Source organism: Protomyctophum parallelum, assembly GCF_964188405.1.
Source record: "Protomyctophum parallelum genome assembly, chromosome: 15".
NCBI lineage: Eukaryota > Metazoa > Chordata > Actinopteri > Myctophiformes > Myctophidae > Protomyctophum > Protomyctophum parallelum.
The window spans coordinates 31,314,342-31,340,737 of record NC_139710.1 but is presented as its reverse complement, the minus strand read 5'-3'; the positions used below and the strand labels follow the sequence as shown (position 1 = coordinate 31,340,737).

The 26,396-nt window shown below is 43.9% G+C and overlaps 1 protein-coding gene across 1 annotated transcript in view; it reads right to left on the bottom strand.

Moving 5' to 3' along the window:
* LOC310871801 (uncharacterized protein) overlaps positions 1-26,396 on the bottom strand; it is a gene marked incomplete at its 5' end in the record, with an annotated part of 153,098 nt that overhangs the window by 52,172 nt on the left and 74,530 nt on the right. The window contains 11 exons of the mRNA XM_083783436.1: positions 1,621-1,674; positions 11,529-11,582; positions 16,851-16,904; positions 17,494-17,547; positions 17,836-17,880; positions 18,158-18,211; positions 20,750-20,794; positions 22,978-23,031; positions 23,141-23,194; positions 23,458-23,511; positions 26,182-26,235. Coding sequence (XP_083639562.1) covers positions 1,621-1,674; positions 11,529-11,582; positions 16,851-16,904; positions 17,494-17,547; positions 17,836-17,880; positions 18,158-18,211; positions 20,750-20,794; positions 22,978-23,031; positions 23,141-23,194; positions 23,458-23,511; positions 26,182-26,235 — 576 coding nt within the window. The remainder of the gene's footprint in view (positions 1-1,620; positions 1,675-11,528; positions 11,583-16,850; positions 16,905-17,493; positions 17,548-17,835; positions 17,881-18,157; positions 18,212-20,749; positions 20,795-22,977; positions 23,032-23,140; positions 23,195-23,457; positions 23,512-26,181; positions 26,236-26,396) is intronic.

Sequence of the window (26,396 nt, the reverse complement as noted above, 5' to 3'; positions counted from 1 at the left end):
GCTGTCAATCAGACAGGACTTCTCTGTTTGGATGTATGGGCTGTCAATCAGACAGGACTTCTCTGTTTGGATGTATGGGCTGTCAATCAGACAGGACTTCTCTGTTTGGATGTATGGGCTGTCAATCAGACAGGACTTCTCTGTTTGGATGTATGGGCTGTCAATCAGACAGGACTTCTCTGTTTGGATGTATGGGCTGTCAATCAGACAGGACTTCTCTGTTTGGATGTATGGGCTGTCAATCAGATAGGACTTCTCTGTGTGGATGTATGGGCTGTCAATCAGACAGGACTTCTCTGTTTGGATGTATGGGCTGTCAATCAGACAGGACTTCTCTGTTTGGATGTATGGGCTGTCAATCAGACAGGACTTCTCTGTTTGGATGTATGGGCTGTCAATCAGACAGGACTTCTCTGTTTGGATGTATGGGCTGTCAATCAGATAGGACTTCTCTGTTTGGATGTATGGGCTGTCAATCAGACAGGACTTCTCTGTGTGGATGTATGGGCTGTCAATCAGATAGGACTTCTCTGTTTGGATGTATGGGCTGTCAATCAGACAGGACTTCTCTGTTTGGATGTATGGGCTGTCAATCAGACAGGACTTCTCTGTTTGGATGTATGGGCTGTCAATCAGACAGGACTTCTCTGTTTGGATGTATGGGCTGTCAATCAGATAGGACTTCTCTGTGTGGATGTATGGGCTGTCAATCAGACAGGACTTCTCTGTTTGGATGTATGGGCTGTCAATCAGATAGGACTTCTCTGTGTGGATGTATGGGCTGTCAATCAGACAGGACTTCTCTGTTTGGATGTATGGGCTGTCAATCAGATAGGACTTCTCTGTTTGGATGTATGGGCTGTCAATCAGATAGGACTTCTCTGTGTGGATGTATGGGCTGTCAATCAGACAGGACTTCTCTGTTTGGATGTATGGGCTGTCAATCAGACAGGACTTCTCTGTTTGGATGTATGGGCTGTCAATCAGACAGGACTTCTCTGTTTGGATGTATGGGCTGTCAATCAGATAGGACTTCTCTGTGTGGATGTATGGGCTGTCAATCAGATAGGACTTCTCTGTTTGGATGTATGGGCTGTCAATCAGATAGGACTTCTCTGTGTGGATGTATGGGCTGTCAATCAGATAGGACTTCTCTGTGTGGATGTATGGGCTGTCAATCAGATAGGACTTCTCTGTGTGGATGTATGGGCTGTCAATCAGACAGGACTTCTCTGTTTGGATGTATGGGCTGTCAATCAGATAGGACTTCTCTGTGTGGATGTATGGGCTGTCAATCAGACAGGACTTCTCTGTGTGGATGTATGGGCTGTCAATCAGATAGGACTTCTCTGTGTGGATGTATGGGCTGTCAAGGCCGGAAAGGTTTTTTTTTTTGCCACGCAACGTTCCCGCATAACTTCCGGGTATGATGATGATGATGTCACAGGCTGTCTGTGTGCTTCATTTGTATAGGACAGTGAGTCATTTATGTGCAATCCTTCACATGTCTCCTTGCCCTTTACTTTAGGAAAAGTGACATTGAAAAGACTAATAATAGCTGCTAAATGGTAAATGCCTAAATTGTAAATTGTATAGCTAGCCTAGTGTTAAACATCTTACCCTCCTGCCCTTCGGTCCTCGGACACCAGCAACACCCCTCGAACCAGCAGAACCCTGAAGAGAACATGTACGTTAGGACCCCTGAAGAGAACATGTACGTTAAGACCCCTGAATATGAGAACATGTACGTTAAGACCCCTGAAGAGAACATGTACGTTAAGACCCCTGAAGAGAACATGTACGTTAAGACCCCTGAAGAGAACATGTACGTTAAGACCCCTGAATATGAGAACATGTACGTTAAGACCCCTGAATATGAGAACATGTACGTTAAGGCCCCTGAATATGAGAACATGTACGTTAAGACCCCTGAATATGAGAACATGTACGTTAAGACCCCTGAATATGAGAACATGTACGTTAGGACCCCTGAATATGAGAACATGTACGTTAAGACCCCTGAATATGAGAACATGTACGTTAAGACCCCTGAATATGAGAACATGTACGTTAGGACCCCTGAATATGAGAACATGTACGTTAAGACCCCTGAATATGAGAACATGTACATTAAGGCCCCTGAATATGAGAACATGTACGTTAGGACCCCTGAATATGAGAACATGTACATTAAGGCCCCTGAATATGAGAACATGTACATTAAGACCCCTGAATATGAGAACATGTACGTTAAGACCCCTGAATATGAGAACATGTACGTTAAGGCCCCTGAATATGAGAACATGTACGTTAAGACCCCTGAATATGAGAACATGTACATTAAGGCCCCTGAATATGAGAACATGTACGTTAAGACCCCTGAATATGAGAACATGTACATTAGGACCCCTGAATATGAGAACATGTACGTTAAGACCCCTGAATATGAGAACATGTACGTTAAGGCCCCTGAATATGAGAACATGTACGTTAAGACCCCTGAATATGAGAACATGTACGTTAAGACCCCTGAATATGAGAACATGTACGTTAAGGCCCCTGAATATGAGAACATGTACATTAAGACCCCTGAATATGAGAACATGTACGTTAAGACCCCTGAATATGAGAACATGTACGTTAAGGCCCCTGAATATGAGAACATGTACGTTAAGACCCCTGAATATGAGAACATGTACGTTAAGGCCCCTGAATATGAGAACATGTACGTTAAGACCCCTGAATATGAGAACATGTACGTTAAGACCCCTGAATATGAGAACATGTACGTTAAGGCCCCTGAATATGAGAACATGTACGTTAATAATAATAATAAACTTTATTTGTATAGCACTTTTCATACATAGAATGCAGCTCAAAGTGCTTCACAGGGCAGGACACAAAAATAAAATACAATAAAACACAAGTAGTTAAAATGATAGAACAATAGCAGAGAACAAAACCGAATATAAGAACATAAAATAAATAAAAACACATAAAAAAAAAAAAAAGAAAAAAAAAAAAACCTCAACTAAAAGCAAGGGTGAAGAGGTGAGTCTTGAGTTGAGATTTAAAAATGTCTACAGAGGGTGCGTGTCTGAGCTCGAATGGAAGTTTATTCCAGGCTGTTGGGCCATAGAAGCAAAAAGCTGCCTCACCGTACTTTTTTGTGCACATTCTTTTAGGCACTTCAAGTAGGCCAGCGTTGGAGGACCTGAGGGGGCGGCTAGGGACATATCTAGGTAGGCAGTCACGGAGGTACGGAGGTGCGAGACCATTGAGAGCTTTATAGACAAGTAACAGAATTTTAAAGTCAATCCTGAAAACAACCGGAAGCCAGTGCAGTGATGCCAAAACTGGAGTAATATGTTCTCTCATCTTAGTTCTAGTTAAAACTCTAGCTGCTGCATTTTGGACAAGTTGTAATCTGTCAGTCGTTTTCTTAGGGAGTCCTGAAAAGAGTGCATTGCAGTAGTCAAGCCGAGAAAAAACAAAGGCGTGGATTAGCGTTTTTGCATCGTCCAAGGACAAATAGGATCTGATCCGTGCAATATTTCTAAGGTGAAAAAAAGCAATCTTGGTAACATGATTAATGTGTGAATTAAAATTCAATTCAGAATCAATAATAACCCCCAGGTTCTTTACTGTACTGTTACTTTCTACAGTCAGGTTGCCAAGTCTGCTAATTATTGATTCTTTTTGCTCGCTAGAACCGATTATGAGAACTTCTGTCTTATCCTCATTTAGTTTGAGAAAGTTCTCACTCATCCAACATTTTATGCTAGACAGACAGGTCAACAGCGGGTCTAAAGCACAGGGATCGTCTGGGGCCACAGAAAGATATAGTTGGGTATCATCAGCATAGAAATGAAAATTGACTCCGTGATTGGTAATGAGTTCACCCAATGGCAGAATGTACAAGGAGAACAGCAGAGGACCAAGAATCGAGCCTTGTGGGACACCAGAACTGATGTCGTGTTTGTCTGAGTCAAACTCGGCTAGATTGACAAAGTAACTTCTGTTTGAAAGGTAGGAGGAGAACCAGGACAGGGCCGTACCAGACAGGCCTATCCAGTGCTCCAGACGCTGTATTAAAATTGAATGATCAATCGTGTCAAATGCAGCCGTTAAATCTAGCAGTAGGAGAACGGATACATGTTTCTTGTCAGCAGACACCCTAAGATCATTCATTACTTTTACAAGGGCAGTTTCTGTGCTATGATTTTTCCTAAAGCCAGATTGGAATTTGTTGTGCACATCATTGCTCTGTAGAAATACATCCAATTGATGAGAGATGCATTTCTCCAAAACCTTGCCCAGAAAGGGCAGATTCGAAATGGGTCGATAGTTACCCAAAACAGAGGGATCCAGATTATGTTTCTTTAGTAGGGGCCTGACTACGGCCGTCTTTAGTGAGTCTGGGAAGACGCCTGTCTGTAGAGAGCTGTTTACAATTTTTAGGATATCTCCAATCACACTGTCTAAGACCTCTTTGAGAAAGGTGGTGGGAATTGTATCCAATGAACAGGAGGAAGATGTCATCTGTGATATGGTTTTGCGGAGTTCGTCTTCATCAATTGCGCAAAACGATAATAGGCTCCCCCTGGAGAGATCTACCCTGGGACCGTTAGCTGCTGTTTGAAGGTTTGCACTAGCAACAGCACCATTCAAAATATCAGCTCTAATGTTAAAGATTTTGTTATCAAAAAAGCATGCAAACTCATCACACTTAGCTTTAGAGGCCGGGAATGACTGCTTGTAGGACTGGGGGGGGTTTAAAAGTCGATCAATGGTAGAGAATAGGACTCTGGCATTTGTCTTGTTCTCGTTAATAATGCCAGAGAAATATGCCTGCCTTGCTAGACGCAGGGCTTTGTTATAGGCGACTGTTGACTTTTTAAGAATCTCTAGGTGGGTGGTGAGTTTATTTTTTCTCCAAGCTCGCTCAGCTCTACGACATTCTTGCTTCAGTGAGCGTGTATGCTCATTTAACCAGGGCGTTACTCTGGTGTTATGTTTCTTTTTTGTTTTCAAAGGAGCCACTATATCAAGAGCTGACTCTAGTTTAAGATTAAAAATTTGAACCAGATCATTTACTGGGGGAGTATCGGGCAGGGGGGGGCCCATATGACGAGGGAACTCGTCAGCTGCAGAAGAGCTAAAAAAGCGCTTTGTTATGGTATATTCTGTGATGTTTTCCTCTAGATCAGAGGCAGTCATATTAAAACACAGCAAATAGTGGTCTGATAGCTCAGGCCTTTCAATAGTCCTTTCCACAGTGATGTTCACCCCTCTAGAAATCACCAGGTCCAGAGTGTGCCCATGTTTATGTGTAGGCCCAACAACATGTTGGATAAACTCAAAGGAATGTAATAACTCTAAGAAACCCATAGCCACAGCATCTGTAGCATCATCCAGGTGCAGATTAAGATCACCTGTGATAAGAGTTCTGTCATAGTTAGTGGAGCAGATAGATAAAAGTTCTGATATTTCTGTTAGAAATATTGCTTTACTGCATTTTGGCGGGCGATAAATGCTAATCATTGGCATGGAGGATTTACCAAGTAATATAGTGGCCTGGTATTCAAAGGATGTAAAGCTACCCAGGGTCAGAGCCTTGAATTTTAATGTGTCTGAAAAAATTATTGCCAGTCCACCTCCTTTCTTAGCCTTGCGAACAGAGTGAATGAAACTGTAGTTTGGGGGACAGGCTGGCGCTAGGAGAAAAGCTCCATCCGAGCCAAGCCATGTCTCTGTTAGAAAGATTATATCTAGCTTCTCTTTACAGATTATATCATTTACGGAGGAGGATTTATTTGTTAGTGACCTGATGTTAAACAAGGCAAGGTTAAGCTTGTTATCACATTTAGTGGGAGGAGTCTTGGGTCTACAGGGAACAGTGATAAAGTTGTTACTGTTAATTGATGGGGTGCGTGTAGACAATGCATTTGTCATCCCTGTCTCTAAAGTAGCTGTATTGGTTCTGTTAGTAATCCAGACAGGTATATGCTGCGGTGCCACAGTAGTAGGGACAGATGTTACTAATGTTGAGCACAGTGTCATGTCACCGTCAGGCCACAGGGTGGCAGGCACGGCCCAAGAAAGGCTCGAATGACCGGAAGTCATGTTTCCGTCTGACCAGTTTGTGTGTGGGACCCAAAGTCAGGCATGGAAATCTAGGGTGCGCTGCAGATGGAAAGATAGTGAGTGGTTTCCAAGTGTGCTCGGATGCAAGCCATCGCGGCTGTAAAATGCATGACGAGACCAAAATAAGTGAAAGTTGTGGATGTATGTTATGTTGCACGAGGAGCAGACAGCCTGAAGCCAGTAGTGCAAGTCCAGCAGCCTACTGAAGCGGCTCTCCCCAGCGCGCAGCGGTGGAATTGGACCCGAAATAAAGATTTGTTTACCACAGCTGAGTAGGAGGTCGAGAATGGATTTAAAGTTTTTACGCGTCTCGACGGACGGTCTGTCATTAACGCCGACATGAAGGACAATCTTGGTGATGGACGGTGGGATGGATGCCAAAATAGTGGGGAGTTGATTGACGAAGAATGTAGTATTGGCACCGGGATAACAGTAAATTAATCCATTTGTGATTCGGATATTTCGGGTCATCGAATCTCCAATAACCAGCACCGTGGGGGGAGGAGGAGATCCCGGGTGTCGGAGACTGGATCGCCCGGAGAGACCGGGTCTGGGGGTCTTGTGTGTAGGCAGCGTGGCTTTGGATGGGGGCTGCTTATGTTTATCCCTAGTAGTGCTCGCAGGGGTGGGCTGAGATGAAGCCTGCAGCAATGGGTCAATACTGGATGGAGGCACAGGGGCAGCATGGACAGTGGCAAAATGGACAATAGCAGGGCGGGTAACAGTGCGTCCGCGGCGGTCAGGGACTACCCCCTCCACCTCGTTATGAGGTGAGGGATCAACATCCCCAACAGGTCGGTAGCACGTAGTGCGTCCGCGGTGGTCAGGGACTACCACCTCCACCTCACTGTGAAGTGAGGGGTCACCATCCCCAACTGTTTTGGAGCGAGTACCCGGGCCCTTGCTGACGCCGGAGGCTGCCACCTCGCTGTAGGAGAGCGATGGATCGATCTCTCTCGGTAGAGCGGGTGGAGAAGCAGCTCTACCCCGGCGCCTTGTCCTCTTTGCCCTGGGGGTGGACTGGCGGTCCTCTAGGAGAGAGCCCAGTAGCTCGAAGCTGTTGTGCAGTGGAATTGGTGGTGAGACCGCTCGCGAGGTGTTTCTGCATCGCTTGCGCGTTCGGGCGGATGGAATCCAGGCATCCGATGGAGCCGTAACGGCGGTGGCACAAGCAGACTGTTTGGCATCGAGGGTAGGCCAATCCTCCACCGTGATAATCCCAGCGGCTCCGGGCAGCAGATCCACGACCGGCCTGCCCACGGGTTGACAGCCAGACATGGAGTGCTCCTGGATAGTAGAGGCCAGGCCTGAAGCGGCGGCAGCCAGGGAATCCAGGAAATCCTCGTCCTCTCTTATCTGGCGGAGGAGCGAGATACATACCTCTAACTCTTGGATTTTCTGCCCCCGACGGAGACAGCTTACACAGTCGGGAGAAGAGGTGAGTGATGGCATGATAGCCACCGATATGTTGACAGCAGCGGTAGCGGCGTCGCAGTTTGAGGTGATTACGGGTGATTAAAAAGTCTGATTGTTGAAATAGTTCACTATGTTGAAAACGGATAGCTACATCAACCGTATTTCAAGAGAAAGCAGTTTAGACCGCACCTTAAAGTATTAAAAAATAGGTTTTAAGCTTGACAACTGTCGGAGCTGTCACAAACGCTGTCACACGCCAGCGCATGCGTGATGGACCCCTGAATATGAGAACATGTACATTAAGGCCCCTGAATATGAGAACATGTACGTTAGGACCCCTGAATATGAGAACATGTACATTAAGACCCCTGAATATGAGAACATGTACGTTAGGACCCCTGAATATGAGAACATGTACGTTAAGGCCCCTGAATATGAGAACATGTACATTAAGGCCCCTGAATATGAGAACATGTACGTTAAGACCCCTGAATATGAGAACATGTACGTTAAGGCCCCTGAATATGAGAACATGTACGTTAAGACCCCTGAATATGAGAACATTCTTACAACAGTGGCTTCACCAGATTGTGAAAGATGCATATGCATTCATAGTTTATGTGTGTTCCATGTTTATGTTTGTGAAACTAGAGAAACGGTTGGGTGACACTTACACCCGCCTTCTAATGAGAGCGCAAAATCTGTCTTGGAAGAGAAGAGCCACCCATCGACTGATCTAATATACAGCAACCTTCCCTGTGTTTCTTCACTAGTCCACCCATCGACTGATCTAATATACGGCAACCTTCCCCGTGTTTCTTCACTAGTCCACCCATCGACTGATCTAATATACGGCAACCTTCCCCGTGTTTCTTCACTAGTCCACCCATCGACTGATCTAATATACGGCAACCTTCCCCGTGTTTCTTCACTAGTCCACCCATCCACTGATCTAATATACGGTCAACCTTCCCAGTGTTTCTTCACTGGTCCGATCCAGAAGAACACAGTTTTCCGGCCACTGCTACAGAACTGACCATGAGGTTATATCTTCCCTTCTTCTCTGGAGTCCTGCCTCAAAGCAGACCAGAGGTAGAAAACTGTCGTTCCCTGATGTCATCGCTATAGGGACACATGATGTCATCGCTAGGGACACATGATGTCATCGCTATAGGGACACAGGCATCAGTAAGCAGGAACTGGGGATGGCAATGAAGGACCTGAAAGTCTGGTGTAATATTGTGAAATCCACGATCTCCACCGCGGTCGAAAAATGATGATGATGATGTGTGTTCTAGGGTTGGTGTATTGTGTGTGTGTTCTAGGGTTGGTGTACTGTGTGTGTTCTAGGGTTGGTGTACTGTGTGTGTGTTCTAGGGTTGGTGTACTGTGTGTGTTCTAGGGTTGGTGTACTGTGTGTGTGTTCTAGGGTTGGTGTACTGTGTGTGTTCTAGGGTTGGTGTACTGTGTGTGTTCTAGGGTTGGTGTACTGTGTGTGTTCTAGGGTTGGTGTATTGTGTGTGTTCTAGGGTTGGTGTACTGTGTGTGTGTTCTAGGGTTGGTGTATTGTGTGTGTGTTCTAGGGTTGGTGTACTGTGTGTGTGTTCTAGGGTTGGTGTACTGTGTGTGTTCTAGGGTTGGTGTACTGTGTGTGTTCTAGGGTTGGTGTACTGTGTGTGTGTTCTAGGGTTGGTGTACTGTGTGTGTGTTCTAGGGTTGGTGTACTGTGTGTGTTCTAGGGTTGGTGTACTGTGTGTGTGTTCTAGGGTTGGTGTATTGTGTGTGTTCTAGGGTTGGTGTACTGTGTGTGTGTTCTAGGGTTGGTGTATTGTGTGTGTGTTCTAGGGTTGGTGTACTGTGTGTGTTCTAGGGTTGGTGTGCTGTGTGTGTGTTCTAGGGTTGGTGTACTGTGTGTGTGTTCTAGGGTTGGTGTACTGTGTGTGTTCTAGGGTTGGTGTACTGTGTGTGTTCTAGGGTTGGTGTATTGTGTGTGTGTTCTAGGGTTGGTGTACTGTGTGTGTTCTAGGGTTGGTGTACTGTGTGTGTTCTAGGGTTGGTGTGCTGTGTGTGTGTTCTAGGGTTGGTGTACTGTGTGTGTGTTCTAGGGTTGGTGTATTGTGTGTGTGTGTTCTAGGGTTGGTGTACTGTGTGTGTGTTCTAGGGTTGGTGTGCTGTGTGTGTGTTCTAGGGTTGGTGTACTGTGTGTGTTCTAGGGTTGGTGTGCTGTGTGTGTGTTCTAGGGTTGGTGTACTGTGTGTGTTCTAGGGTTGGTGTACTGTGTGTGTGTTCTAGGGTTGGTGTACTGTGTGTGTGTTCTAGGGTTGGTGTGCTGTGTGTGTGTTCTAGGGTTGGTGTACTGTGTGTGTGTTCTAGGGTTGGTGTACTGTGTGTGTTCTAGGGTTGGTGTACTGTGTGTGTGTTCTAGGGTTGGTGTACTGTGTGTGTTCTAGGGTTGGTGTACTGTGTGTGTGTTCTAGGGTTGGTGTACTGTGTGTGTTCTAGGGTTGGTGTACTGTGTGTGTTCTAGGGTTGGTGTACTGTGTGTGTTCTAGGGTTGGTGTACTGTGTGTGTGTTCTAGGGTTGGTGTGCTGTGTGTGTTCTAGGGTTGGTGTACTGTGTGTGTGTTCTAGGGTTGGTGTACTGTGTGTGTTCTAGGGTTGGTGTACTGTGTGTGTTCTAGGGTTGGTGTACTGTGTGTGTTCTAGGGTTGGTGTGCTGTGTGTGTTCTAGGGTTGGTGTACTGTGTGTGTGTTCTAGGGTTGGTGTACTGTGTGTGTTCTAGGGTTGGTGTACTGTGTGTGTTCTAGGGTTGGTGTACTGTGTGTGTGTTCTAGGGTTGGTGTACTGTGTGTTCTAGGGTTGGTGTACTGTGTGTGTGTTCTAGGGTTGGTGTACTGTGTGTGTTCTAGGGTTGGTGTACTGTGTGTGTTCTAGGGTTGGTGTACTGTGTGTTCTAGGGTTGGTGTACTGTGTGTGTGTTCTAGGGTTGGTGTACTGTGTGTTCTAGGGTTGGTGTACTGTGTGTGTTCTAGGGTTGGTGTACTGTGTGTGTTCTAGGGTTGGTGTACTGTGTGTTCTAGGGTTGGTGTACTGTGTGTGTGTTCTAGGGTTGGTGTACTGTGTGTTCTAGGGTTGGTGTACTGTGTGTGTGTTCTAGGGTTGGTGTACTGTGTGTGTTCTAGGGTTGGTGTACTGTGTGTTCTAGGGTTGGTGTACTGTGTGTGTGTGTGTTCTAGGGTTGGTGTACTGTGTGTGTGTTCTAGGGTTGGTGTACTGTGTGTGTTCTAGGGTTGGTGTACTGTGTGTTCTAGGGTTGGTGTACTGTGTGTGTGTTCTAGGGTTGGTGTACTGTGTGTGTTCTAGGGTTGGTGTACTGTGTGTGTTCTAGGGTTGGTGTGCTGTGTGTGTGTTCTAGGGTTGGTGTACTGTGTGTGTTCTAGGGTTGGTGTGCTGTGTGTGTGTTCTAGGGTTGGTGTGCTGTGTGTGTTCTAGGGTTGGTGTACTGTGTGTTCTAGGGTTGGTGTACTGTGTGTGTTCTAGGGTTGGTGTGCTGTGTGTGTGTTCTAGGGTTGGTGTACTGTGTGTGTTCTAGGGTTGGTGTACTGTGTGTGTTCTAGGGTTGGTGTACTGTGTGTGTTCTAGGGTTGGTGTACTGTGTGTGTTCTAGGGTTGGTGTACTGTGTGTGTGTTCTAGGGTTGGTGTACTGTGTGTGTGTTCTAGGGTTGGTGTGCTGTGTGTGTTCTAGGGTTGGTGTGCTGTGTGTGTTTTAGGGTTGGTGTACTGTGTGTGTTCTAGGGTTGGTGTACTGTGTGTTCTAGGGTTGGTGTGCTGTGTGTGTTCTAGGGTTGGTGTACTGTGTGTGTTCTAGGGTTGGTGTACTGTGTGTGTTCTAGGGTTGGTGTACTGTGTGTGTTCTAGGGTTGGTGTGCTGTGTGTTGGATTAATTGTTAATTATAAACTCACTGGCGTTCCTGGCGCTCCGGTGGGCCCGCTCCCTCCAGGCGTTCCGGGATGCCCCTGATGAAGACAGCAGCAACGTGAGCCTCAACATTAATATCTGTAATTCGCTCATGAAAAGAAAACAAAGAAAGCTGCAATCCATAACCTTTTTCCATGTCCTAAAATCAACCTAATATGGAGTTTAAACCCATTTAGAAATTAGCCTTTTATAGCTTTTTAACCACTTTAAGCATTATTTTAAACTTTTAGCTGTTGAAAAATAGCAGATTGAGTGCCGCTGAGTGAGCTTGTAGATCTGTTGATTTTTTTTAAGTCGTGAAAATGTGTGCAATTCTTTGAATATATCTTCTTTCACAGTGAATGTTTTTTTAACTCAAATATCTGCTTCTGGGGGATCTCCCTGGAACAACATATTTTTCAGATGGGGTCCGTGGCCAAATGCATACAGTATACAGTATAGGCTAATATCTGGGGCTCCTCGACATGAAATAGTTTGAGAACACACTGATATGAATCCTAGGATTAGAAGAAAACTGTCGTGATGTAGAAGACATTTTGTAGAATCATCGTTAACCCATTTTGGGCGGGTACCCCCTTTTGGTGTTATAGCATCATGTTATGCTTTAGCTATTGAAAAATAGCAGATCTATGAGCTCATAGAGCTTGTAGGTAAGAACGACTGACATATAGAAACTATAGCTTTTTCAGAAAACTGTCAGGATGTAGAAGACATTTATAGAATCTGATCTCAGGTTTAAGCGCTGAAAAGAGAGCTCAGTTGGGAAGGCAAGATATTTCCCTTTGAATTTCAAGCAATGCATCTTGTCGACCAGTAGGTGTCCTTACCCGACCACATGATGTAAATATCTTTACTATTACTGTCTTTAACCCATTTAGACCTAAGGACGATAAAAATAAAAATAAAGTCTCCTAAATCATAACAGTTTGCTGAAAACCCTACCTTTCTGTATCACTGGGTTCTCAAATTATTTAATGTCAAGGACCCCAATATTGTATTATGTAATGTATGTAATTGGCAGCGAACCCCAATCTCAAAATATGTTGTTCCAGGGACGCCCCCCAGAAGCAAAGACTCGAGTTAAAAACGCTCGCTCTAAAATATTGTATATTCAAAGATCTGCGCCACATTTTTCAATTGCAACAAAAACAGTTATGGATTTCAGCAATTCAATATTTAGCTTTCACAGTAATGCAACTTTCATTTTTTTTACCCTTGTTTAATAGAGTGCTACTGTGTGTAGCTTAGTCCTAAAACAGCTAAGTGAGAATAGCAGATTTCTGAAGCCGGTTTTGGATTCATGCAGAAAATAAGACCTGATAACATTTAGCCTCTCAGACCCAAGAATATGTTGTTGCCTTTGGTGCCATTAGGAGAGACAACAGGCAAACAATTAAAATAACAATTCTTCTACATTCTCAAATTGTGTAGACTTCTTATACATTAAGTAGATGCAGATGTTTAAAAATGTTTAACTCTTGAGAGTGTAAAATTAAACCATGTTAAGCTCTGTCCATGTTAAGAGTTAAAGTTCTAATAAGGGTCCATTTGGTTACCAACTCTCCATTATTTAGCTGGGGACCACCTGCAACCCCCTCAAGGACCACTGGTGGTCCCCGGACCACTGGTTGAGAACCACTGCTCTCTATGGCATAAATTACAACCATCACTAACTCAGCTGTCTGAAGTCTGAAGCCGGTTATGTGCTTAGATTAAGTATTTGTGTGTTCAGCAGTTCAGAGTTGGGGAGATTATTTTATCGCAGAAAATGTGTTAATAGTCTATGTTTGCTACAGGGCTTATTTTCAGAGCTTATTTTTTTAATCTAAAACCCATAGTTAAAGATGCTGTAAGAGATATCTTCTGATTCAAAAAGTAAAGCTCTATGAAAGTAACATTGCTATGATGTGTTTCTCCTGTCTCTCCCCAGTGCTTTAATAAAACACAAATGACATGTTCAGGTCATCAACATCATCCAGTCAGGATTGAAAAGCCATTCAATCCTGTTCAGTTTTATAGTGGTCCAATTCCAATTGTGTCTGTCCTTTTTAGATTTAGTATACCACAGCGCTAATGAACTTAAAAATTACATAAACATAGAGGCATTTCCTTCAATAGCGGTCGACAGTACTTGCGCACTCTGCTGGCGTGCAACAAGCAAGTATAGGCACTCGACAGAGAGCAGTTCTAGTTTATCCTGTGTCCTGTATGAGTTATCTCTCCTCTGATTGGATGAAATTGGCATCCTATTTTATAAGAGAGTGAGAGAGAGTTTGTTACAGAGTAACAAAAAACACAATAGAAATTATTGCTGCCAGGATATGGAGCCATTGATTAACAAAAAACAGCACCTTTAACAGTCTGGGTGGCCTACATAGCCTACAGTACAGTGAGACGACATCCCTTTAAGCACTCTACTCTACTGTACATAGCCTACAGTACAGTGAGACGACATCCCTTTAAGCACTCTACTCTACTGTACATAGCCTACAGTACAGTGAGACGACATCCCTTTAAGCACTCTACTCTACTGTACATAGCCTACAGTACAGTGAGACCACATCCCTTTAAGCACTCTACTCTACTGTACATAGCCTACAGTACAGTGAGACGACATCCCTTTAAGCACTCTACTCTACTGTACATAGCCTACAGTACAGTGAGACGACATCCCTTTAAGCACTCTACTCTACTGTACATAGCCTACAGTACAGAGAGACTACATCCCTTTAAGCACTCTACTCTACTGTACATAGCCTACAGTACAGTGAGACTACATCCCTTTAAGCACTCTACTCTACTGTACATAGCCTACAGTACAGTGAGACCACATCCCTGTAAGCACTCTACTCTACTGTACATAGCCTACAGTACAGTGAGACTACATCCCTGTAAGCACTCTACTCTACTGTACATAGCCTACAGTACAGTGAGACGACATCCCTTTAAGCACTCTACTCTACTGTACATAGCCTACAGTACAGTGAGACCACATCCCTTTAAGCACTCTACTCTACTGTACATAGCCTACAGTACAGAGAGACTACATCCCTTTAAGCACTCTACTCTACTGTACATAGCCTACAGTACAGTGAGACTACATCCCTTTAAGCACTCTACTCTACTGTACATAGCCTACAGTACAGTGAGACTACATCCCTGTAAGCACTCTACTCTACTGTACATAGCCTACAGTACAGAGAGACTACATCCCTTTAAGCACTCTACTCTACTGTACATAGCCTACAGTACAGTGAGACGACATCCCTTTAAGCACTCTACTCTACTGTACATAGCCTACAGTACAGTGAGACTACATCCCTTTAAGCACTCTACTCTACTGTACATAGCCTACAGTACAGTGAGACCACATCCCTGTAAGCACTCTACTCTACTGTACATAGCCTACAGTACAGTGAGACCACATCCCTTTAAGCACTCTACTCTACTGTACATAGCCTACAGTACAGTGAGACCACATCCCTTTAAGCACTCTACTCTACTGTACATAGCCTACAGTACAGAGAGACGACATCCCTGTAAGCACTCTACTCTACTGTACATAGCCTACAGTACAGTGAGACTACATCCCTGTAAGCACTCTACTCTACTGTACATAGCCTACAGTACAGTGAGACCACATCCCTGTAAGCACTCTACTCTACTGTACATAGCCTACAGTACAGTGAGACCACATCCCTTTAAGCACTCTACTCTACTGTACATAGCCTACAGTACAGTGAGACCACATCCCTTTAAGCACTCTACTCTACTGTACATAGCCTACAGTACAGTGAGACGACATCCCTGTAAGCACTCTACTCTACTGTACATAGCCTACAGTACAGTGAGACGACATCCCTGTAAGCACTCTACTCTACTGTACATAGCCTACAGTACAGTGAGACGACATCCCTGTAAGCACTCTACTCTACTGTACATAGCCTACAGTACAGTGAGACCACATCCCTTTAAGCACTCTACTCTACTGTACATAGCCTACAGTACAGTGAGACCACATCCCTGTAAGCACTCTACTCTACTGTACATAGCCTACAGTACAGAGAGACTACATCCCTGTAAGCACTCTACTCTACTGTACATAGCCTACAGTACAGAGAGACTACATCCCTGTAAGCACTCTACTCTACTGTACATAGCCTACAGTACAGTGAGACCACATCCCTTTAAGCACTCTACTCTACTGTACATAGCCTACAGTACAGAGAGACTACATCCCTGTAAGCACTCTACTCTACTGTACATAGCCTACAGTACAGTGAGACCACATCCCTGTAAGCACTCTACTCTACTGTACATAGCCTACAGTACAGTGAGACCACATCCCTGTAAGCACTCTACTCTACTGTACATAGCCTACAGTACAGTGAGACGACATCCCTGTAAGCACTCTACTCTACTGTACATAGCCTACAGTACAGTGAGACGACATCCCTGTAAGCACTCTACTCTACTGTACATAGCCTACAGTACAGAGAGACTACATCCCTGTAAGCACTCTACTCTACTGTACATAGCCTACAGTACAGAGAGACTACATCCCTGTAAGCACTCTACTCTACTGTACATAGCCTACAGTACAGTGAGACCACATCCCTGTAAGCACTCTACTCTACTGTACATAGCCTACAGTACAGTGAGACGACATCCCTGTAAGCACTCTACTCTACTGTACATAGCCTACAGTACAGTGAGACCACATCCCTGTAAGCACTCTACTCTACTGTACATAGCTGACCAGCGATCATCATCTCCATGTTTTATGAGTGTTGCTAGATCGCCATGTTGGCTGAATGGAGGACATTCTGAACCACTTACAGTAGTTCCAACCTGGCGTGAATGTTTTGGGGCATGTCCTGTTGGTCAACATGTTCATATCAATTCAAGAGGGTCTGTACTTGGGCCCCCAAAAAGCACTTGTAGATCTGCTATTTTTGGCAGAATATTGGCCTAAAGGTGACATGTCCAGAATAGGGACAGGTAGGGTTCAAGTGTCCTCTCTCAGTAGAAGCCTTTTTTTCTCCAATCACCCCCAAATACACACCCTGAATACCCATGTTTAGACTTTCACACCCCTGAGTGAGAGAGACCCCAAATACACACCCTGAATACCCATGTTTAGACTTTCACACCCCTGAGTGAGAGAGACCCCAAATACACACCCTGAATACCCATGTTTAGACTTTCACACCCCTGAGTGAGAGAGACCCCAAATACACACCCTACCCATGTTTAGACTTTCACACCCCTGAGTGAGAGAGACGGGGTCCAGACTTACTCCTTACCATCGCCCCCTTTTCTCCTGCTGGCCCGGGGAGGCCTGTGTTGCCGCGGTCCCCCTGAGGAGAAAACACAGGTCCTGGTTAGTACTACACTACATCTCAGAGGCAAGTATTACAGCAATAAGCCACGAGAGGTCTCAGGTTACCTGGCATTTTACAATTTCTTTACATTTTGCTGGGAGGCAATTGTAAAATACCCGATAAGCTGGGACCTCGAGTGACTTATTGCTTTTCCAAAACGGTTACAAACATATAGCAATATTAACCTAATAAAACTATTCAATTCACAGAAGTAGCTACGCTTTGCGCCACCAGAGCGAGCCACATCACTTCCTTGTTTTGCTCGGCAAGTATAGGCTATGTTACGGGAGAATAGCGCTTGATGTCTTTACGGGGCTGCCTGGAGCCACACATTCACAGTCATATGAGCCGGGCGGTGATTTTAGACGCCCCGCACGGCATGGGTTCGTAAGGCAATCAAGCAGCACAGCTACAGAGATGCGGAATCAGCTGGGAATGATATGAAGTGATTGAAGGAGTGGGTTATCGGTGAAATGTACGGTCACGTGACGGTAACCAGCCAATCAGAACACAAGTAGGATTCACTACAAAGTGTAGGACGGAGATGATGAGGTCGCCCGCTAACCTTTTCTCCAGCGATGCCCGTCTCCCCAACTGGCCCGATGAAGCCAAGCAGACCCTGTGGACAAAAATAAATAAATAAGGGAAATAATGGCGTCTGATTTTCACATACTTCTTATGAGATGATTATCGTTTACGTTTTTTTTTTTAACTCTCTCACACACACACACACACACACACACACACACACACACACACACACACACACACACACACACACACACACACACACACACACACACACACACACACACACACACACACACACACACACACACACACACACACACACACACACACACACACACAAATAAAACGGTGGAACAAGAGAAAGAAGAGCCTTTACCATCTCGCCAAGCTTTCCAAACTCGCCACTAATTCCGGTCTCGCCCTACAGCAGAGGAAGCTAAATTAGCATATAAACATTTTCATGCTTTTTCTATGCATTTCATCTTGAATCATTACAGTGTCAATGTGCTTAGAGGGCCCCGCGTCCCCCTGTGGCGGGGAACGGGAGCGTTAACATCCATTTCACACACATCCAATGGTGATGCATTATCATAAAACAGAAGTTGTGCAGGGGGGGAGGAGGGAGGGAGGGAGTGTGCTCTGCTAAAGAGGGGAGTGTGTTTTGGGGGCGGTGAGGTGCGGTGCTCATTGGGTCTGACCTTGAGTCCTTCCGGGCCTGTGGATCCGGGGTACCCCTGCCTCCCCGGCCTGCCCTGAACAGAAAGACAAAATTACATGCCGTGTATGTATATAATATAAAAAGGTAGTCGACGAACATTTTTCGTCTTAGTTTTAGTCAACGAAAACAACACGCCAGCATATAGGCAGCATTGTTTCCGTCGACTAAAACTATTAAAGACGGAAAATGTTCGTCGACTACCTTTTTTTCACTGACGGAAACTAAATGGAAACTAAATGAAGACTACCGTAAGCTATGACGACTAAAACTGAGACTAAATATATTAACAATTAACATTAAAAACTAGACAAAAATGTTAGGAAGGGACTAGTGGACAAGAGATTTTCATATCGAGGACCATTATTTATTTATTCGACATTTCAGCCATGGACCACCATTTGATGACATCGGTGCCGCGCTATGAGCTTGTAGATCTGCTATTTTTCAATAGCTAAAGTATAACATAATGCTAAAGGAATCCAAACGACTGAAATCAGCTGTGGGAACCGATCCATGCATTTCTCCACAAGTAATAATCTTAAACCAATATTTGATGTACTGTGTTTATATTGTAAAACAAATAATGTCTGTGTACAGAGCATAGTCGCAGAGCCCATTTTGAGGAAAATGCAAGGCTGTCATTTCGTCATCTGAATGGCGACAGTGATGAGCCTTTCCGTGACCACGAGAAGACATAGCAATTTGCTAACCATTCTGGCGTCCGCCAGTGCACAGTAAGCAATAAGTAAGAGTATAAGCGTCTATCAAGATAGCTGAAGAACAATAGAGTGACACTCCTGCAGCCAGGGACCCATCGACAACTGGCTAAATTTAGACCACTGATGGTATATATTATGGTGAGCCAGACATAAAGTTAGACTCCAGGCTCGTGGCCTGTCAGATGCGGTGGAGTGCGCGGGTGGCGTGCTACAATTGTGTTTCCTGCAGCGGTGGATACTAGTAACTAAGTACTTTACTCAAGTACTATTTTCAGGTGTTTTTTTAACCGTGTCAGTGTCTTGCTGCCCCTCATGGCTCTTCACAGACGGCACAGAGACAGCAGCCACTCCGCTGAACGTGTCAGTGTTGCTGCAGTGGTGTGGACTGTGAACCGTGCTGCTGAGTGCTGACAGCCGACTCACAGCTTCTTCTTAGTTCTGATTTACTTTATCTTTGCGTTGAAAAAGACAGTAGGGCGTACTAGGCTATATCCATTTAGCGTTTTGCTGTTTTCCAAAACTAACCAGCGCGCGCTACTGTTTGCTATACAAAGCGACTGGAAGGACGAAGTTTACAGACATACCAAGTAGCCAATCAATGCTGATTAGGCTGGTTGCTGTATAGCTACCCAATCAGCGATCACCAGGGGGCAGCGACAACACACACACACACACACACACACACACACACACACACACACACACACACACACACACACACACACACACACACACACACACACACACACACACACACACACACACACACACACACACACACACACACACACACACACACACACACACACAATAGCTATGATGCTGTGCCTGTGCGCATATATTATATATATAAAAAAAAAACCCAGCTAAGCCTTGCCTAGCCTATGCACATATATATTATTTTATTTTGTAATGGTGAAATGGGTACTTTGGGTACTGTGAGAACTGAGAATGTTTTGATGCCAATACTTTTGTACTTTTACTTGTAGTAAGAATAGAGGTCTTTTACTTTAAATATAGGTCTTTAAATATTTCTACAGTATATTGTAGTATTGTTACTTTTACTTAAAGTAAAAATATATATACAAAAAAAAGGGAAATCTGAAAACTTCAACCACCAGTTGTTACCACCAGTCATATATATAGCTTAACCCATTTAGGCCTGACAAAAAAAAAAACTGTCTTCTAAATCATGACAGTTAATAATGTTTTTATATCAGTCGTGCTCAATATTTCATGTCAAGGACCCCAAAAAGTATATGTAATTGGCCGCCGACCCCCATCTTAAAATGTGTTGTTCCAGGGACCCCTCCAGAAGCAACGATTTGACTTAAAAGCGTTGACTCTGTAACAATATTCAAAGATTCGAGGCACATTTTCACAATTTTTCAAAAATGGCAGACCTACTGTACAAGAGCTTGTAGATCTGCCTATTTTTCAATAGTTAAATTTATAACATAATGTTTAAAACACCAAAAGGGGGTTCCCGCCCAAAATGGGTTGATGGTAAGCCAAAGCTAAAGTTAACACATTTTGCGCGGGAACCCATTTTGGTGTTAGCATCATGTCGTGCTTTAGCTATTGAAAAATAGCAGATCTACAAGCTCATAGCGCGCCACAGAGTGGCGCGCTATGAGCTTGTAGGTCTGCTATTTTTGAAAAAATCGAAGAGCGACTGACATAGAAGACATTTTTAGAATCTGATCTCAGGTCAGAATGGGTTAAGACAGATGCGGTGGTGGTGGTGGTGGTGCAGTGTGTGTGTGTGTGGGTGGCACTGTAAGAGTTAACTACTAGTGTGTGTTGGTGTGCAGACGTCTTTATTCACATCATGACATCCAAATGACCCTCACCTCCAGTCCAGGAGGGCCTGCTGGCCCCGGAGGCCCCTCGTCACCCTGGGAGGAGGAGAACAAGGGCCAAGGGCCAATGGTCAGGGACAGTTACAGTAGATTCTACAAAAAGGCTTCTAAATCCTGACAGTTTTCTGAAAACCCCATGTTTCTGTGTCAGTGGTGCTCAACCTTTTTCATCTCAAGGACCCCCAGAATTATCTGTATTTGGCCGCCGTCCCCCCCCCCCCCCCATCTGAAAATATGTTGTTCCAGGGACGCCCAAGAAAAGCAAACATTTGAGTTAAAAAACGTTCGCTCTGAAAGAATATATATTCAAAGATTTGCGCCATATTTTCACGATTTATTTTTTTCAAAAATAGCAGACCTACAAGCTCGTAGCGCGGCACTCGGTGCTTGTAGATCTGCTAATTTTCAACAGCTGAAGTATAACATACAGTAATGCTTAAAACACCAAAAGGGGTTCCCGCCCAATGGGTTAAGGATGGATAAATGCAAAGGACACATTCTATGAACAGTAACAGCATGTGCAAATACTGTACACTTGCACAGCGGTTCTCTAAAGATGTGTTCCTGTCAAGGACCCCAACACAAAATGTGTTGCTTTGTGAGCTTGTAGATTGGTTGTTTTTTTTGGACAAACAATATTTGGTGTACTGTACATAGAAAAAAGGATGAGCTTGATTGGCTATTTTCTTTTCTTTTTTAATATTTTTTATCCCACGATTTTCTTTTCTTTTTTTATCATTTATTTAACTCACGACCATGATCACATGGTTTGGAGCACAGATTCATAAAAGTATACAATCGAAAGTATACAATACATTACAGATTACACGATATACATAGACATATCGTAAGGCTTTCCCTAACCCATTTTTCACCCCTGTGTCAATCATCTAATGTGATCCTGGGCTCTACACACCCTCCGCCAACCTGGGGAGAGCAACGGACTTGAACTCATGCTTCCTTCATGCCTGAGTGTCCAAGTTGCTCCTTTACACCTGACAGGGGGGTGTTTCCCTGGTTGGACGTATAGCGAGTCCAATGATCAATGAAGTGTAGTCAGGAAAAGGTTGAAATGTAAAATAAGGTGATATTGGAATGAGTATCGTCAGGCAACCGTCTCTTCTCATCATTATCATTTTTACAGGTGACTTTAAAGTTCCAGCTGTCAACAAACACCCATAGGACTAGTGGCGATATAGTCAGGAGATTTTCAGGATTGGCTGGCCTCTAAGCCAATGAGAGACTAAGCGCTATACTACACAACGGGAAGTCTCCCATTGGCTATAATAAGCCCACAGCCAATGGTAGGCTAAGCCCTGTACGGCCCCGTATAGCAGCCACCTGTACATTTCCTTTCTTTGGTTTCTGAAACAGTTCAGATTAAGTTATCCATCACGCTCACGCAATGAAACAACTGTGAGCTTGTAGAGTGGATACTTCCGGCGTGTGTGTTCCGTGTGACAACATGGTGAAGTATAAATCAAGACACGCAAGACTTTTAGTCCGAATAGGATTAATATTATATATTTTTTCCTACCATTGCTGTCATGGCCGTAACTTAACAGTTTCCGTGCCGCGAATGGATTACTCCAGGTTAATGTCGCTGCCGTATCGGACATACCCGCCTTTTGTTTTATGTGTTTAATCCGCCGTAATGTAATGAATCAAAAGAAAATCCGTCTTCGTCGCGGAGTATGAGACTGGATGGCTTCGCTTTGATGACGAAACCGGAAATCGTCACATGCTGTGGGCTGCTAGGGCTTCTGGGAAATTGAGGCCAATGGAAATGCATTGGTTGCAACGCCTCATTGAAACCAATCTTGTGTGCGTCTTCCGGGTGCACCAAGATGGTGGATGCTACACACAGATCATAACAAACCACGGGAGCTTTTTTTGATGGATTTTCGCGGATTAAAAGCCCAAATAATTCAGCGTATGCTCTAAAGGTAATACAACAATCTCGGCAGTGAAGGGGGGTTGATTAAAATGCGGGTTAATCGTAAAAAACAGTCAAACTGTTTAAAGCTACCTGATTTATGGCAAAATTAATGGTTAAATATGAATCACTATTATGGGTCCATAAAACATTTATTCAGCTCTTTTGAATGCATTAATTGCATACACTATTTGGTGATATATTTTCTGGTTATTCGGGCCGAAACCGAATAGGCTGAATATTCGGTGCATCACTACTTTCAAGAAACTGAACTCAAACTCACCTCCATCCCAGGTATTCCTCTTGGCCCAGGCAACCCCCTCAACCCTGGCATCCCCTAGGGGGCGACAACACAACACAACACAACACAAGCTTTTTACTGTTTTTATGCACAAGGATTGATGTCTATATCTATATATACAGTATTGGGATGCCACTGTACCAACCTTGAGTCCCTCAGGCCCGTTGTGTCCCGGTGGGCCTATATATCCAGGGAAACCCTTCAGGGAAAGAAAACAGCTGCAGTGTTACGCTTTACTCTGAGAAAAACATTAATATTTTATCTGGGGACGGACGGACGGACGGATATATATATATATATATATATATATATATATATGTTCAATCAATCAATTAATAGGAAGCTAAATGGCATGCAAAACACGTTATTGGTGCTCTGGGAGTTCATGAAAAACACGTTAATGAAGTCATTGGCGTTAAAGTCAAAGAGGAAATGCAGTACAGTATACTTGGTGACTCTTACCTCCGGACCAAGTGGACCCGCTAAACCATCAGGGCCATTATCACCTGGTTTACCCTAGAAAACATTTAGTAATATCACCTTTATCACCTGGTTTACCCTAGAAAACATTTAGTAATATCACCTTTATCACCTGGTTTACCCTAGAAAACATTTAGTAATATCACCTTTATCACCTGGTTTACCCTAGAAAACATTAGTAATATCACCTTTATCACCTGGTTTACCCTAGAAAACATTTAGTAATATCACCTTTATCACCTGGTTTACCCTAGAAAACATTTAGTAATATCACCTTTATCACCTGGTTTACCCTAGAAAACATTTAGTAATATCACCTTTATCACCTGGTTTACCCTAGAAAACATTAGTAATATCACCTTTATCATCTGGTTTACCCTAGAAAACATTTAGTAATATCACCTTTATCACCTGGTTTACCCTAGAAAACATTTAGTAATATCACCTTTATCACCTGGTTTACCCTAGAAAACATTTAGTAATATCACCTTTATCACCTGGTTTACCCTAGAAAACATTTAGTAATATCACCTTTATCACCTGGTTTACCCTAGAAAACATTAGTAATATCACCTTTATCACCTGGTTTACCCTAGAAAACATTTAGTAATATCACCTTTATCACCTGGTTTACCCTAGAAAACATTTAGTAATATCACCTTTATCATCTGGTTTACCCTAGAAAACATTTAGTAAAATCACCTTTATCACCTGGTTTACCCTAGAAAACATTAGTAATATCACCTTTATCACCAGGTTTACCCTAGAAAACATTTAGTAATATCACCTTTATCACCTGGTTTACCCTATAGAAAACATTAGTAATATCACCTTTATCACCTGGTTTACCTAGAAAACATTAGTAATATCACCTTTATCACCTGGTTTACCCTAGAAAACATTGGTAATATCACCTTTATCACCTGGTTTACCCTAGAAAACATTTAGTAATATCACCTTCATCACCTGGTTTACCCTAGAAAACACCATCATCATTTAGTCCTATCATCACATAGAGAAGATCTAAAAAGTACCAAACTGTTTGATTTAAGTAAAAGTATCAATACTGCAATATAATAATAATGTCCGGAATCCAACATTTAGTGAGTAAAAGTACAAAAGTATTGGTATCAAAAGGAGGCACTGTGCTGAAGTACCATGGGTCAACTCAACCGAGCAAGATCTGAAAGTGAAGAAGGAGGCAGCACTTGCATGGAGGGCCCTGACTAAACTCAGCTCCTTCTATGCAACGGTAGTCTCTTAATTCTCTTAATTCTCCTACATGGCAGTGAATGCTGGACCCTGAAGCCAACCCTACAGAAGTCTGTTGCGTGCAGTACTTAACATCAGCAGGGAGTGTACATGTATGTATGTACCCTGTATGAGGGAATACCAAGGGTGAGCCAGAACGTAGCTGGCAGGAGAATCTAATGAGAGTAGCAGGACACTGCCAAAGACATCAAGAGCTGCCAGCCAACAAACTGGTGCTGTGGGAACCAACACACGGGCATCGATCACGAGGACGTCCCACTGTTCCCACAATAACATAATACCGGTATGTTATTATATTATGTGGATGTACTCAAGAAAGCGCAAAGGAGTGCAAAGCGCCAACCAACTGGCCAGATGTATGGAGAACCAAAGCACCAACCAACTGGCCAGATGTATGGAAAACAGGGATGAGTGGAATTGAAGATGGAGCCGGGCTCGTCTGAGGACGACCTAGATTGTCTCATTTTGCCCAAAACCTGATCCGGTGAACCGGAAGCAATAATGGGTCATTTCCGGAGCGGGCACTATAGTTATTATGGCGTGCGTACGCTTTTCCGACATGTCAATAGTCTGACATGCGGAAAAACGACCGGATTAAGGTTGGCGGACATGCGTTAAGGTTGGCGAACATGTGTTAAGGTTGGCGAACATGCGTTAAGGTTGGTGAACATGCGTTAAGGTTGGCGAATGTGCGTTAAGGTTGGCGAACATGCGTTAAGGTTGGTGAACATGCGTTAAGGTTGGTGAACATGCGTTAAGGTTGGTGAACATGCGTTAAGGTTGGCGAACATGCGTTAAGGTTGGTGAACATGCGTTAAGGTTGGTGAACATGCGTTAAGGTTGGCGAACATGCGTTAAGGTTGGTGAACATGCGTTAAGGTTGGTGAACATGCGTTAAGGTTGGCGAACATGCGTTAAGGTTGGTGAACATGCGTTAAGGTTGGCGAATGTGCGCTGCTCCGTGTTTGCGGTTATGGTCAGGTTAGGGTTCGAGGTAGGTTGCCATTGTCGGACCAATGGCTGGTCGGCTAACATAGCGTTGAGCTCCTAAAACATTGATTGTTCTGTATTATGATCACCTCAATCTGATCGGCTAAAGATATGCCTTTTAGTTAAGTGAAAACATTCAATGACGTCACAACGTGGAAGCAACTGGCGCTGCCAGGCGACGGAGACACCGTTAAATATAAGACTGGCAATTCTGGATTAATAGTAACCTAATAAGTCTGTGGTGCAGAAAGACACATGCAATAAAATAATAACTGAAAAGTAACACTGCATTGCAGACAATTAACAGTGACAGCAGTGGTTGGTGTTTCTCTGAGTCTGGCCCTATAACAGAGGTCTGGGCAACACATGTATGGAGGATTCGGTGTCTGTTTATATGCTACGAGTCATAGCCAGCGTTTCACTGACGGTGGGAAAAAAATATACCTGTGGTCCAGGTTCTCCGCGAGGACCTGGCAACCCCGGCGAGCCTTGGATCCCCTACAAAAATAAGATACACCACAGTGTAAACATGGCAACGAGGCAGGAACACGCGTCGATCGGACGCTGTTCCTGGAGCGTCCACAGGGGGAAAAAGTTAATTTTGCATAAAAAATAGACAATATACAAAAATAAATAAATCTACAAAAAATATTTTTTAA